This window comes from Pleurodeles waltl, chromosome 8 (assembly GCF_031143425.1).
Source record: "Pleurodeles waltl isolate 20211129_DDA chromosome 8, aPleWal1.hap1.20221129, whole genome shotgun sequence".
Taxonomy (NCBI): domain Eukaryota; kingdom Metazoa; phylum Chordata; class Amphibia; order Caudata; family Salamandridae; genus Pleurodeles; species Pleurodeles waltl.
The window spans coordinates 973,858,647-973,872,709 of record NC_090447.1 but is presented as its reverse complement, the minus strand read 5'-3'; the positions used below and the strand labels follow the sequence as shown (position 1 = coordinate 973,872,709).

Sequence of the window (14,063 nt, the reverse complement as noted above, 5' to 3'; positions counted from 1 at the left end):
TAATGTTGAGCCATTGTTGATAGAACTTTTCCAGTGTTCCTCCCACAGAAGATGTATCCTCTGTGGGTACTTACAGAAAGTCACTGTTTAGTTGAGGTGGAGGCACCTCTTGTGGTGATGGATTTACCTCTACCTCTAAAGTTGTTTCCCTTGTAGGATTCTCTGAAAAACCCTCTGGTGTAATATAGCTGTCCCTGCTTTTGTTGGGATGTAGAGGGCTTTGATGTTGACAGTTTAAAACCACCTCTGAAATGGGGCTTACAAAAAGTACCCAGAGCAAGTGTAGTATAAAGGGTACCCATAGCCTTAGCTGTCAAGAGTCTTTTTCAATTTTTGGATGGTGGTATCCACCTCTGGGCCAATTAAGTGCTGTTTGTCAAAAGGCATATTGAGTACCGACTGTTGTATCTCATGTTTAAACCCTGAAGTTCGCAACCAGGAATGCCTTCTAATGATAACCCTTGCTGTGGTGTCTGCTGCTACTAAGGGGGGGGATCTAATTTGGTTGTTGAAGATAGCCTGGCCCTCTGTAACTATGTGCTGTGCCCTTTTTGGTGGTTGGGTGGAAGGTATTGTAAGAACTCCTCCATCTCATCCCCATGAGCTCTATAATATCTGGCTAAAAGAGCCTGAGAGTTGGCAATTCTCCAGTGATTTGCAGGTTGAGTTGCCACTCTCTTCCCTACTGCATCAAACTTGCAGTTTTATCTGAGGGAGGACCTTCCCCGGTGGACTGACTATTAGCCATATCCTTGCTGCACTAACAACAATAGAGTCAGGAGGCAATTGTGTGATAAGAGTGGATCTGAAGGTGCAGCTTTGTATTTTTTGTCCACCCTTGGTGTAATAACCCTAGCCTTCACTGGCTCCTTAAAAATTTAATCTGCATGTTTAAGCATGCCTAGGAGCATTGGTAGGCATTGATATTACTTGTGCGTAGACGATAGTGTGTTAATTAAAAAAAAATCATCCTCTATGGAATCTGAATGCAAACGCACATTGTTATATGCAGCTGCCCTAGCAATGACCTGATTACAGGCAGTGTTGTCTTCAGGTGGAGATGGCCGAGCGGGGTATAAATTAGGATCCTTGGATGGAATAGGGTCTCAGTCATACAATTGCCATGGGGCTACACTGTAAGGAGTGTCACCCAACAGATCCCCATGTGAAGAAAATTGTGTAGGTGAAGGTGGTGGTGGTGGTGGTGGTGGTGGTAGAGTATCAAGTGGTTGTGAAGCAGGAAACAAAGGAGAATGTGGTGGTGAAGGCTGATGTACTGCCTTTGGGTTTCTCCTTGTGCTTGAAACTTTTTGCAGGTGGAGGCCCAGCTTCTAAAGTCTCTTGGAAAGTTAATTTTCATTTAGTTTTAGAAGGAGGAGAAGCAATAATTCTTCCAGTATCTTTATGGATTTGGATTTTGCACTGTTTAGCGTCCATAACTCCAAGTATGGGCCTTATTTCTGGAGACTCCTCTCCAGTTGGAGCATATTTCCCTCCCACAGGTTTTACATTCCAAAGTTTGGAGACTGAATGTTTTAATCAGGCCGAGAACGTCTGCTCTGAAATGGATGGTAGTTTTTTCGGTTCCAAAATGGATGATGGGTGTTCCGGCTCCGAGGTGGTAGTCTCCACTCTTCGACTCGATCCCAAAACAGATGTGGAACGCTGTTCATTCGACGCTGAATGCACTTTGGTCTTTTTCGGTGTCGAACGGGAGGATTGGTCATCGGAATGTATTTTTCGGGCCTGACCATGGCCGGCAAGCAGTGGTGGGCCCAAGACCAGTGCTGATGTGTTTTTAGATGGTTTTTGGTGATGGGAAAGGGCTAACATACTCATGTACTGCGCCACTGGAATCAATTGGTTGTACCCATCATAGTCTTGGTCGGAATCAGAATCTGCGATGGGAACTGCAGTCTGAGCTTGTTCCTCTCCGAAAATGTTGGGCGTCTGTTCAGACGACTTGGATGCCATCTCTAACCAACGCGCTCTTCGATCCCGCAGAGTTTTCTTGGAACGGATCGATACACATCACAGCTTTTCTCCTTGTGATCGGGAGAGAGGCAGAGGTTGTACACAGAGTGTTGGTCAGTGTATGGTAACTTGGCGTGACACCGAGGGCAAAAGCAAAACTGAGTCACATCCATCAGCCTGACATCATTCGAGGACCACAAGTTGAAGTAAGCCTGAGAATGTCGCGGTCGCCCGAGATGGCGTTTAATCAACCCCAACAATACAATCTGATCTAATACAAGTGAGAAAACACAGACGAAAACGATAGACATTTAGAGGAAGAAGAGAGAAGTTCAAATAGTACTGAACCAAGATCTACCAGAGCAAGAGGAAACACACCCGAACCCAACGGTGAAAACAAAGGACTCAATGCCCATGCGCACTATCACTGAGAGGAGTCACCACTCAATCTTGTGACTCGAAAAAAACAACTTGTAACACTCCGAGCCCAACACTATAGACGGACTTATACAAAACATGTGTATCTGCAGCTACACATGCTATCGAATGAATATATATATATATATATATATATATATATAGGAAGTTGGCTCTGTATGTACTATTTCAAAGTAAGAAATAGCATGCACAGAGTCCAAGGGTTCCCCTTAGAGGTAAGATAGTGGCAAAAGAGATCATTCTAATGCTCTATTTTGTGGTAGTGTGGTCGAGCAGTAGGCTTATCAGAGTGTTAAGCATTTGTTGTACACACGCAGGCAATAAATGAGGAACACACACCCAAAGACAATTCCAGGCCAATAGGTTTTTATATAGAAAAATATGTTTTCTTAGTTTATTTTAAGAACCACAGATTCAAGATTTACAATCAATACTTCAAATGAAAGGTACTTCACTTAGGTATCATAGGAACTTTGAATCAGCAAAATAGCATGTACAGTATTGGCAAAAATGGCAATAAGCTATTTTAAAACTAGACAGTGCAAATTTTAACAGTTCCTGGGGGAGGTAAGTATTTGTTAGTTTTGCAGGTAAGTAAACCACCTACAGGGTTCAAAGTTGGGTACAAGGTAGCCCAACGTTGGGGGTTCAGGGCAACCCCAAAGTTACCACACCAGCAGCTCAGGGCCGGTCAGGTGCAGAGGTCAAAGTGGTGCCCAAAACGCATAGGCTTCAATGCCCCGGTTCCAGTCTGCTAGCAGCTAAGTACCCGCATCTTCGGAGGGCAGACCAGGGGGGTTTTGTAGGGCACCGGGTGCCCGGGGGGGGGGACACAAGTCAGCACAAAAAGCACACCCTCAGCGGCACGGCGGCGGCCAAGTGCAGAGTGCAAACAGGTGTTGGGTTTCCAATAGGAGACCCAGGGGTCTCTTCAGCGAAGCAGAAAGGCGGAGGGGGGTAGCCACCACCCGGGGGTCGCTTCTGCACTGGAGGTCGGATCCTTCAGGTCCTGGGGGCTGCGGGTGCAGTGTCTTTACCAGGCGTCAGGTTCTTTGAAGCAGGCAGTCGCGGTCAGGGGAAGCCTCTGGATTCCCTCTGCAGGTGTCGCTGGGGGGGCTCAGGGGGGTCAACTCTGGCTACTCACAGGGTCGCAGTCGCCGGGGAGTCCTCCCTGTAGTGTTGTTTCTCCGCAGGTCGAGCCGGGGGCGTCGGGTGCAGAGTGCAAAGTCTCAAGCTTCCGGCGGGAAACGTGGAGTCCTTTTAAAGTTGTTTCTTTGTTGCAAAGTTGTTTCAGGGAGGATGAGAGGGTAGATAAGAAATCTGGATAGAGTATGTGAGGCGTTACTGAAGTTAAGTCATTTGTTCATCTGATAGAGAATTCTAGCTGCAGAATCCTTACCTTAGAAAAGATACCCAAGTAATACCTCCCCGTAAGTAGGTCTGCAAACAGACTCAAATCAGGAACTCTTCGAAGACTGAACAAGAAAAATGTCCATCCAGAAGGATCTGACTGTCCAGGAAGTAATGCTTGGTTAAAATGTGCAGAGATGCCCACTTCACAGCCTGACAGATATCCAGGACAAAGACTCTGTGAGCTACCAGTGGTTGCAGCTTCAGCACTGGTAGAATGAGCTCTCAAGCCCTCTGTGGTTGCTTTTGGTCAGTGCGTACCAGATTGTAATGCAGAGCACAATTTATTTAAAGATGGTCCGTTTCTGCATGGCTTGCGCTTTTTTAGCCCCAGCAAACCCAACAGAGTCTTTTCCTAAAACGAGTCAACACAGGTGACAAACAGGGAGGGCTGATCCGGCAACAGTAAGAAAGCCAATATGGCTGAGAGATACTCTAACTGTGCGCAAAGCAAAGCTTTGCCTGGCTAACAGAACATACAGCAACAGTTCAGACAGGGATGCAGAGAACCAACATGTTTGGCAGTGCAACAAGAAACAAACTTGTCCCAACGCAGATTTATACAGTCATAGTTGAGAGGTGACTTTGCAGACTTCTGAAGGAAGATTAAAGACTGTCAGCTATCACCACTCAATCTCCATGCATGTAGGTGAAGCATGCGCAGGTTCGGGAATAGGAACCAGCCCTTTGCTGTAACAGAAGCTTCTCCTGAAGGTGCAGCCTAGTCTGAGGATCGAGGCTCATGCTCAAGAATTCGGAATACCATAATCTGCATGCCCATTCTGAAGCCATAAGACTCATTTGGGCATGGTCCTTCCTTATCTTCTTGAGAACTCTCGGCAAGAAGAGTATCAGTGGGAAAGTGCAAAGGAGGACTCAAGACAAAAATGCATGTCTAAGCGAAAGCCGCCTTCGAAACTTCAGGGTGCAGAAGTGCTGACACTGCATATTCTCAGCAGTAGCAAACAGATCTAAGGTGCTCCCCAATCTCAGAAGAGACCCTGCACCGCCTCCGGATGGAAATGCCATTGGTGAACATCAAGGCATTGACAGGTGTGTTTCTCCGTTCTAGTGTTTAGAGAACCAGCCCGATAAGGTACGACCAGGAATATGTCCTGACTTTCCAGTCAAGTACGGAGATAAAGGGCCTCTTGACAAAGGCCACAACCTCACACTGCCCTGCTTGCTGCAATACCACAAGATGTAGGTGTTGTCCATGAACACTTGAACCAGCGTTCCCTTCATGGAAGGACTCAAAGCTTTCAACACCAGGCAAATGGCTCTCAACTCCAACAGGTTTATGTGAGACTCCGCTGGACACCAGGGTCTTCTGATCTGGACTTCTCCCAGATGGCCAACTAGCCCAGAAGTGACATCTGTCACCATTGGGAGCTCCAAGTTGGGAAAAGAGAGGGTCTGCCATTGGTAGAATCATGGTTTGTCAGCCACTGTTGCAGATGTTTTGCTATTCCATCTGATATCTGGACAAGGCCGGAGATATTTCCTTAATGCTGCGTCTACTGGGAAGAGATCCCACTGCAGAGCACGCATATGCCAATGGGCATGTGTTACTAATAGGATACAGGAAGCCATGAGCCAAGCAGGCTCAGAGCCAGACTCCCTAAAATCCAGGGTAGAGGCTAATACATTGGAATCATAACCTAATATCCTGGACTTGCCATTCCAGAGGACAGGGCCAAAACTGCACTGTGTCCAGATTAGCTCCAAATTACAAAACTCATCTGAGAGGGAGTCAGGAGCGACTTCAACACAATCACAGTGAACCTTAGCGAATACAGGATGTCCACCGTGGTTTGGAGGTTAAAGACTACTGTCTGCAATGAGCCTGCCTTCAACAGCCAATAACCGAAGTAGGGGAAGACTGGAATCCCAGACCTCCTGCAGATGGGTTGCAGCCACTATCACTTTTTATGAACTCCTGATGGGAACTGGGAAAGCCAAAGGGGAGCACAAAGAACTAAAAATGCTTGTGGCCCACCATGAACGGCAGGTAACATCTGTGGGCAGGCAGAACGGGTATGTGAAAATAGTTGTCCTGTAAAGCCAATGCTACAGTTCACTCTCCAAGGCAGACAGGATCTGAGCTAACGTGAGCATTTTAGAATTTCTTCTTCTTCAGGAAGACGTTGACAGTGCACAGGTCTAGTAAAGGGCAGAGGGCTCTACTTTTTCAGCACCAGAAAGTTGCAGTAACAGCAACTACTACTGTTGTTGGCACACTCTTCATGGCTGCTTTGGCCAAACAACAACACTTCCTGATGCAGCAGGCAGAGGTGGTCCTACATCGGCTTTTGTAAGGATAGTGGCTTAGGCAGGAAAGGTTTTGCAAACTGAAGGGTGTAACCCAAAGAACAATTTGGAGCACCCATTTGTCTAATGTTATGGGCTGCCGGTATGCCGGCCTGTGCTGTTGAGAGGGCAAACTAAAGGGGTTTGGAGGCAATGGCTGCAAGGGAAAGGGGGTTGCTCACTAGGTAGACCTCTGCCCTTGGGTCCCATGGGGCTTGTGGAAACCAAGGCCACGAACGGAACGGGAAACCCATTGGCCTGGGTGGATGGGCTGGAATAAACGTGGTTGGTAACCCCTACCATAGCCACGGAAGTGGTTAAAGGCAGAATGGGGATAGCGTGAGGCCATGGAGAATACCAACAATCAGACATGAGCTCTACTGTCACCAAAGAGCTCAAGTGGCTAATATGCCTTGTTGGGAAAGAGGCAGTGCCATAGAATGGCATCCGCTGAAAAGCTGGTAGATCTCAGCCAGGCGTGGCGTTGAAGTGCCTTTGACAACGTAATTGCTCTGTCCAGAAAGTCGGTTATATTAACTGTAGTATTAGGGTCGCTCAAGCTCTGGGAAATTCAGGGTGGTGCGAAGAGCACCCAAACTCCAGCCCAGTGACTGACAAATGGGAGCAGGGCCTAGATCGATGGTGTATTTCCTGCACCTCGTACGAAGACGTGGACCAGTGCAGCAAAGTTGAAGAGTGGTTTGACTTTTTTTTTTTTTTTTAAATGGCACTTACTTGACACTGACTGAGTGCAAAGACGAGCGCTAGAAATGGCTCCACTAGTGGGCTGGAACCTGGAGCGTCGTGAAGTCAACTGTTGCAGTACAACTATGAGCTTCAGCTCACATTCTTCATCTCTGAAATGCAAACTGAGTCACTAACCACGACTGCAATGGCAACACTGAAATTAAAAAGGGGTTGCCTGCATTGACGCTTTGATGTGAAGAGGCCTAGCAGTTTGAGATAGACTGTTTCACACATGCACAGCCAGACAAACAAAATACAGAGGCAGGTACTCTCAAGTGGTAGCCATTTACTCACTCCGGCACAGTGATCTTGCATGCGTCCCTTTCATTCAATGCACTCACAAAGATGTACCTGATGTTGCCTTCTCCAATGGCACCTAGGTCCATGTTCCATGGATGGGACTGCTGGTGCCATGTCCCAAAGACGGGACAGGGGAAATCGCAGTGCAGCACTTTATGCCAGTAGCATTACATTCACAATACTTTAAGCAAATCAAATAATTATAATACTTGTCTTCATCAGCAAATCAGTGTCCTGAAGCTTGCCCGACATCACCAGATAGCTGAAGGTGAAACGGCAAGAAGATATCCTTCTGCCTCATAAAACAGTCTGATGTATCTAAGTCTCAAGTCTATCTGCATAAACGGATGGCTTTTTTACTTGCTGGTTAGTAGACAAGACAAAACAGTACTGTCACCACAGCATAAGATGTCAACAAGATTCTGATATGGTGCAATACAAATTTAGAATTTACAGACTTTCAATGCAACTGGCTGTTCTTAAAACTAATGATTAAATGAGTATAAAACTTGCACTTCAAAAGATGTTTGTCATGTTTACCATGTAAAACGAGTCCCCAGGTACAAAGCGAAAATCACTAACATGTACACTGCAAAACCAAGATACTAAAACTAACCCGTAACATTTTCCTTCAGATTAGCCTTACCTATTTTAGTTATGGTAGCAAAGAACACATGTTTGATAACGTACCTGCTTTTTTTTCAATGCTTCACTTGAATCTACCGTAGCAGGCAGTGATTTTTGTAGTGCCTTTAAAGCTGCATGGTTGTACACAGTTTTGGTCAGTCCTGTGGAAGTGGAAAATACCTGGGGAAAAATTGGATAAATATTTAATATGATGATGCATTTAAAAAGGTGTACAAGAAAGTATAACATATCCTATTATTTCATTCTGCTAAAACCATAGTTAAAATAAAGTTAAGGTTTAGACAGCACAAACCCTCTAACATTTAACTACAAACAGTTATAGGGACATTATGGGTCCAAATCAAACTCTAAAATCCCCTCAAATTAGACAGTTACGGTGTGCTACACAAAAAAGAAATCATGCCTCTATCATGAAAACAATAACTCACCTGGCAAATAGACTCTAATGGCACCAGTAAACAACTGTACTCATCAACATATCACTGAATAATAACCTATTCACACAAAGTGTCCAAAATGGTATCATTCATATTACGAGCAGAAAGGCGACATATAATATCAATAAGGTCACAATGCCATTTCTGATGGAATCTTTACCATTAGGTGTGAGCTCAAGAGCATTTTTTATTGGGAGGAAAGTTATTCACTGTAGTTTTCCCCATATGAATAATGCAAGCCCTAAATGACTAAAATGTTAACTTCCCCATGTTTAATTGCAATTCTCTTCATAGAATGATAGCAAAGCCCAGACATGCTATTTAAAGCTGGGTGCTATCAACCATACCTCAAGACAGTAGCTTCAACAATCTCGTGCTTTTACTAAACTGCAACTTCTAAACTGCATATTTTTCTCATCCTTTTAACAGAAACAAAAACAGTTAAACGTCCGCCTTTGTAGTGCAGCATAATTTTTATGTTGAGTGAAATTAAACATGCACCTAATAAAATATAACTAACAAGTAACACTTGATATATGGTCCTTTACTGCCGTATTAGTGTTCGGGTGATATTTATTCTTTACCCTACACACAGTACATAAAGCAAATGAGAACGGTGATGAATGCTATCAATTACCACTGCTGAGTGACAGGACAGGCGTTCAATCAAGGATAACAAACCCTCAAGTGGGTCATCAACTTCCCTCCTTGTATGAGTTAGGGAAGAGCATTTAAATAAAACCAACAAACAAGTGCTTAAATGTGTGTAACGGACTAAAATAAAGCTGTTGAGGCCTCACTAACTGTAAGGAAATGCCTCCTTGGCTTGGTTACCCCCTGACTTTTTGCCTTCTGTGGATGCCAGTCATCACACAGTGTGCTGGGACCCTGCTAACCAGGCCCCAGTACCAGTGTTCTTTCCCTAAAATGTACATTTGTTCCCACAATTGGCACAGCCCTGGCACACACAGTCCCTTGTAAATGGTACCCCCCCCGGTACCAAGGGCGCCGTTTCCAGGGAAGGTCTCTAAGGGCTGCAGCATGTCTCCTGCCACCCTGGGGACCCCTCACTCAGCACATGCACACTGCCTCACAGTTTGTGTGTGCTGGTGGGGAGAAAATGACTAAGTCGACATGGCACTCCCTTCAGGGTGCCATGCCAACCTCACACTGCCTATGAAGTTTAGATAAGTCACCCCTCTAGCAGGCCTTACAGCCCTAAGGCAGGGTGCACTATACCATAGGTGAGGGCATAAGTGCATGAGCACTATGCCCCTACAGTGTCTAAGCAAAACCTTAGACCTTGTAAGTGCAGGGTAGCCATAAGAATATATGGTCTGGGAGTCTGTCATGCACGAACTCCACAGCACCATAATGGCTACACTGAAAACTGGGAAGTTTGGTATCAAACTTCTCAGCACAATAAATGCACACTGATGCCAGTGTACATTTTATTGTAACATACGCCCCAGAGGGCACCTTAGAGGTGCCCCCTGAAACCTTAAACCGACTACCCGTTTAGGCTGACTGGTTTTAGCAGCCTGTCACACACCAGACATGTTGCTGGCCACATGGGGAGAGTGCCTTTGTCACTCTGTGGCGAGTAACAAAGCCTGTACTGGGTGGAGGTCCTTCACAACTCCCCCTGCAGGAACTGTAACACCTGGCGGTGAGCCTCAAAGGCTCACCCCCTTTTGTTACAGCACCCCAGCTAGTGGAGTTGCCCGCCCCCTCCGGCCACGGCCCCACTGTTGGCGGCAAGGCCGGAGGAGATAATGAGAAAAACAAGGAGGAGTCACTGGCCAGTCAGGACAGCCCCTAAGGTGTCCTGAGCTGAGGCGACTCTGACTTTCAGAAATCCTCCATCTTGCAGATGGAGGATTCCCCCCAATAGGGATAGGAATGTGCCCCCCTCCCCTCAGGGAGGAGGCACAAAGAGGGTGTAGCCACCCTCAGGGCTAGTAGCAATTGGCTTCTAACCCCCCCAGACCTAAACACACCCCTAAATTCAGTATTTAGGGGCTCCCCAGAACCTAGGAACTCAGATTCCTGCAACCTAAGAAGAGGACTGCTGAACTGAAAACCCTGCAGAGAAGACGGAGACACCAACTGCTTTGGCCCCAGCTCTACCGGCCTGTCTCCCCACTTCTAAAGACACTGCTCCAGCGACACGTTCCCAGGGTCCATATAGCGGCTCTGTTCCCCAAAGATTGCAACTTTGCAACAAAGAAGCAACTTTGAAACAACACACGTTTCCCGCCGGAAGCGTGAGACTTTGCACTCTGCACCCGACGCCCCCGGCTCGACTTGTAGAGAACAAACACCACAGAGAGGACTCCCCGGCGACTACGAGACTGTGAGTAGCCAGAGTTGACCCCCCTGAGCCCCCACAGCGACGCCTGCAGAAGGAATCCTGAGGCTCCCCCTGACCGCGACTGCCTGCTTCTAAGACCCGACGTCTGGTAAAGACACTGCACCCGCAGCCCCCAGGACCTGAAGGATCCGACCTCCAGTGCAGGAGCGACCCCCAGGTGGCCCTCTCCCTTGCCCAGGTGGTGGCTACCCAGAGGAGCCCCCCCCCCCCCCCCCTTTTTGCCTGCATCACTGAAGAGACCCCTTGGTCTCCCATGGATTTCTATTGCGAACCCGACGCTTGTTTGCCCACTGCACCCGGCCACCCCCGTGCCGCTGAGGGTGTACTTTCTGTGCTGACTTGTGACCCCCCTGGTGCCCTACAAAACCCCCCTGGTCTGCCCTCCGAAGACACGGGTACTTACCTGCTGACAGACTGGAACCGGGGCACCCCCTTCTCCATTGAAGCCTATGCGTTTTGGGCACCACTTTGACCTCTGCATCTGACCGGCCCTGAGCTGCTGGTGTGGTAACTTTGGGGTTGCCCTGAACCCCCAACGGTGGGCTACCTTGGACCCAAACTTGAACCCCGTAGGTGGTTCACTTACCTGCAAAAACTAACAAACACTTACCTCCCCCAGGAACTGTTGAAAATTGCACTGTCTAGTTTTAAAATAGCTATATGTGATTTATGTGAAAACTGTATATGCTATTTTGCTAATTCAAAGTTCCTAAGGTTCCTACCTGAAATACCTTTCATTTGAAGTATTACTTGTAAATCTTGAACCTGTGGTTCCTAAAATAAACTAAGAAAATATATTTTCTATACAAAAACCTATTGGCCTGGAATTGTCTCTGAGTGTGTGTTCCTCATTTATTGCCTGTGTGTGTACAACAAATGCTTAACACTACCCTCTGATAAGCCTACTTCTCGACCACACTACCACAAAATAGAGCATTAGAATTATCTCTTTTTGCCACTATCTTACCTCTAAGGGGAACCCTTGGACTCTGTGCATGCTATTTCTTACTTTGAAATAGTACATACAGAGCCAACTTCCTACAGTTATCAAACATCTCAGCACAATAAATCCACACTGATGCCAGTGTGGGATTTATTGTAAAATGCACCCAGAGGGCATCTTCGAGATGCCCCCTGAATACCAGTCCAACTCCTAGTGCTAGGCTGACCAGTTTCTGCCAGCCTGCCACAACCAGACAAGTTTCTGGCCATAGAAAAAGGAACAATGCCTGCACTAGGTGGAGGTGCTTCTCACCTCCCCCTGCAGGAACTGAAACACCTGGCGGTGAGCCTCAAAGGCTCACCCCCTTTGTTACAGCACCCCATGGCATGCCAGCTAGTGGAGATGCCCGACCCTCCGGCCACTGCCCCCACTTTTGGTGTCAAGGCAGGAGAGGATAATGAGAAAAAACAAGGAGTCACCCACCAGACAAGACAGCCCCTAAGGTGTCCTGAGCTGAGGTGACCCCTGCCTTTAGAAATCCTCCATCTTGAGATTGGCGGATTCCCCCAATAGGATTAGGGATGTGCCCCCCTCCCCTCAGGGAGGAGGTACAAAGAGGGTGTAGCCAACTTCCAGGACAGTAGCCATTGGCTACTGCCCCCCTGACCTAAACACCCCCCTAAATTTAGTATTTAGGGGCGACCCAGAGCCCAGGAAATCAGATTCCTGCAACCTACACAAAGAAGGACTGCTGACCTGAAAGCCCTGCAGAGATGACAGAGACAACAAATGACTTGACCCCAGCCCTACCGGCCTGTCTGCAGACTCAAAGAACCTGCACAGCGGCGCATCCGACAGGGACCAGCGACCTCTGAGGACTCAGAAGACTGCCCTGAACCGAAGGACCAAGAAACTCCCTAGAACAGCGGCACGGTTCATCAACAGCAACATTTTTGCAACTTTGAAGCAACTTTTAAAGAACTCACTCTTCCCGCCGGAAGCGTGAAACTTCACACTCTGCACCAAACGCCCTGGCTTGAGCTCCAGAGAACCAACACTGCAGAGAGGACTCCCAGGCAACTGCAACCTCGTGAGTAACCTGAGATTACCCCCCTGCGCCCCCACAGCGACGCCTGCAGAGAGGATCCAGAGGCTCCCCCGGACCGCGACTGCCTGGTAACAAGGAACCAGACGCCTGGAAAAGACACTGCACCCGCAGCCCCCAGGACTGAGAGGAACCAAATTCCAGTGCAGGAGTGACCATCAGGCGGCCCTCTGCCTAGCCCAGTCGGTGGTTGGCCCGAGAAGCCCCCCTGTGCCCTGCTTGCATCGCTTAAGTGACCCCAGGGGTCCCTCCATTGCTTCCTATAGCAAACCCGACGCCAACTTTGCACACTGCACCTGGCTGCCCCTGTGCCGCTGAGGGTGTGTTCTGTGTGCCTTTGGTGTCCCCCCCCCCCCCAAAGTGCTCTACAAAACCGCCCTGGTCTGCTATATGTTTTGGGCCCTCCTTTGACCTCTGCACCTGACCGGCCCTGTGTTACTGGTGCAGTGACTTTGGGGTTACCTTAAACTCCCAACGGTGGACTGCCTATGTCCAGGATGCTTAACTTGTAAGTCCTTTACTTACCTCAGAAACTTAACCATACTTACCTCCCCCAGGAACTGTTGATTTTTGCACAGGGTCCACTTTTAAAGTAGCTTATTGCCATTTTAAACTATACTGTGTGTACTAATGCTTTAATTCAAAGTTCCTTTCTTACCTATGGGGAGTACCTTGCATTTTATGTATTTACTTCAAATCTTAAATCTTGTGGTTCTAAAATAAATTAATAAAAGTTATTTTTCTATATAAAAACTATTGGCCTGGAGTTAAGTCTTTGTGTGAGTGTTCCTCATTTATTGCTTGTGTGTGTACAACAAATGCTTAACACTACCCTTTGATGAGCCTACTGCTCGACCACACTACCACAAAATAGAGCATTAGAACTATCTAATGTTGCCACTATCAACCTCTAAGGGGAGCCCTTGGACTCTGTGCACACTATCTCTCACTTTGAGATAGTATATACAGAGCCAACTTCCTACACTAATCAGAACTGTTTCTCATGGAACATCATTGTAGTACCTACACTGAGGCAGTAAACAATGTTTAAAATGGGTTTCTCTGTACTGTGATACATGTTATATATTGTAATATTGCATGTTTATTTTGGGGTAGTATGCTTGAAAACATTTTTTTCCCCAAACACAGAAATATTTATTCAAAACAGTACATGAAATATTGAACTATATAGTTTGACTGTCTGCGATAAAATGTGACCAGTACCTAATTATGTAGTTACAAATTTGGACTTTTAAGACAAAAGCATCCCCAGTTTTGCTACAAAGCACATTCTGTTCATGGAAGCGAAACATTCCTTGAGCAGTTCTTGTCAATGTGCAGAAAGCGAGAGCCATAGAGTGTAATGAATGGCTAGGT

General features: G+C 47.0%; 1 protein-coding gene across 3 annotated transcripts in view; it reads right to left on the bottom strand.

Annotated features, from left to right (window-relative positions):
* Positions 1-14,063, bottom strand: part of LOC138250391 (RNA-binding protein 26-like) — a 623,852-nt gene that overhangs the window by 221,283 nt on the left and 388,506 nt on the right. For all 3 annotated transcript variants that reach the window (XM_069205212.1, XM_069205213.1, XM_069205214.1), the window contains one exon: positions 7,870-7,986. In XM_069205212.1, coding sequence (XP_069061313.1) covers positions 7,870-7,986 — 117 coding nt within the window. The remainder of the gene's footprint in view (positions 1-7,869; positions 7,987-14,063) is intronic.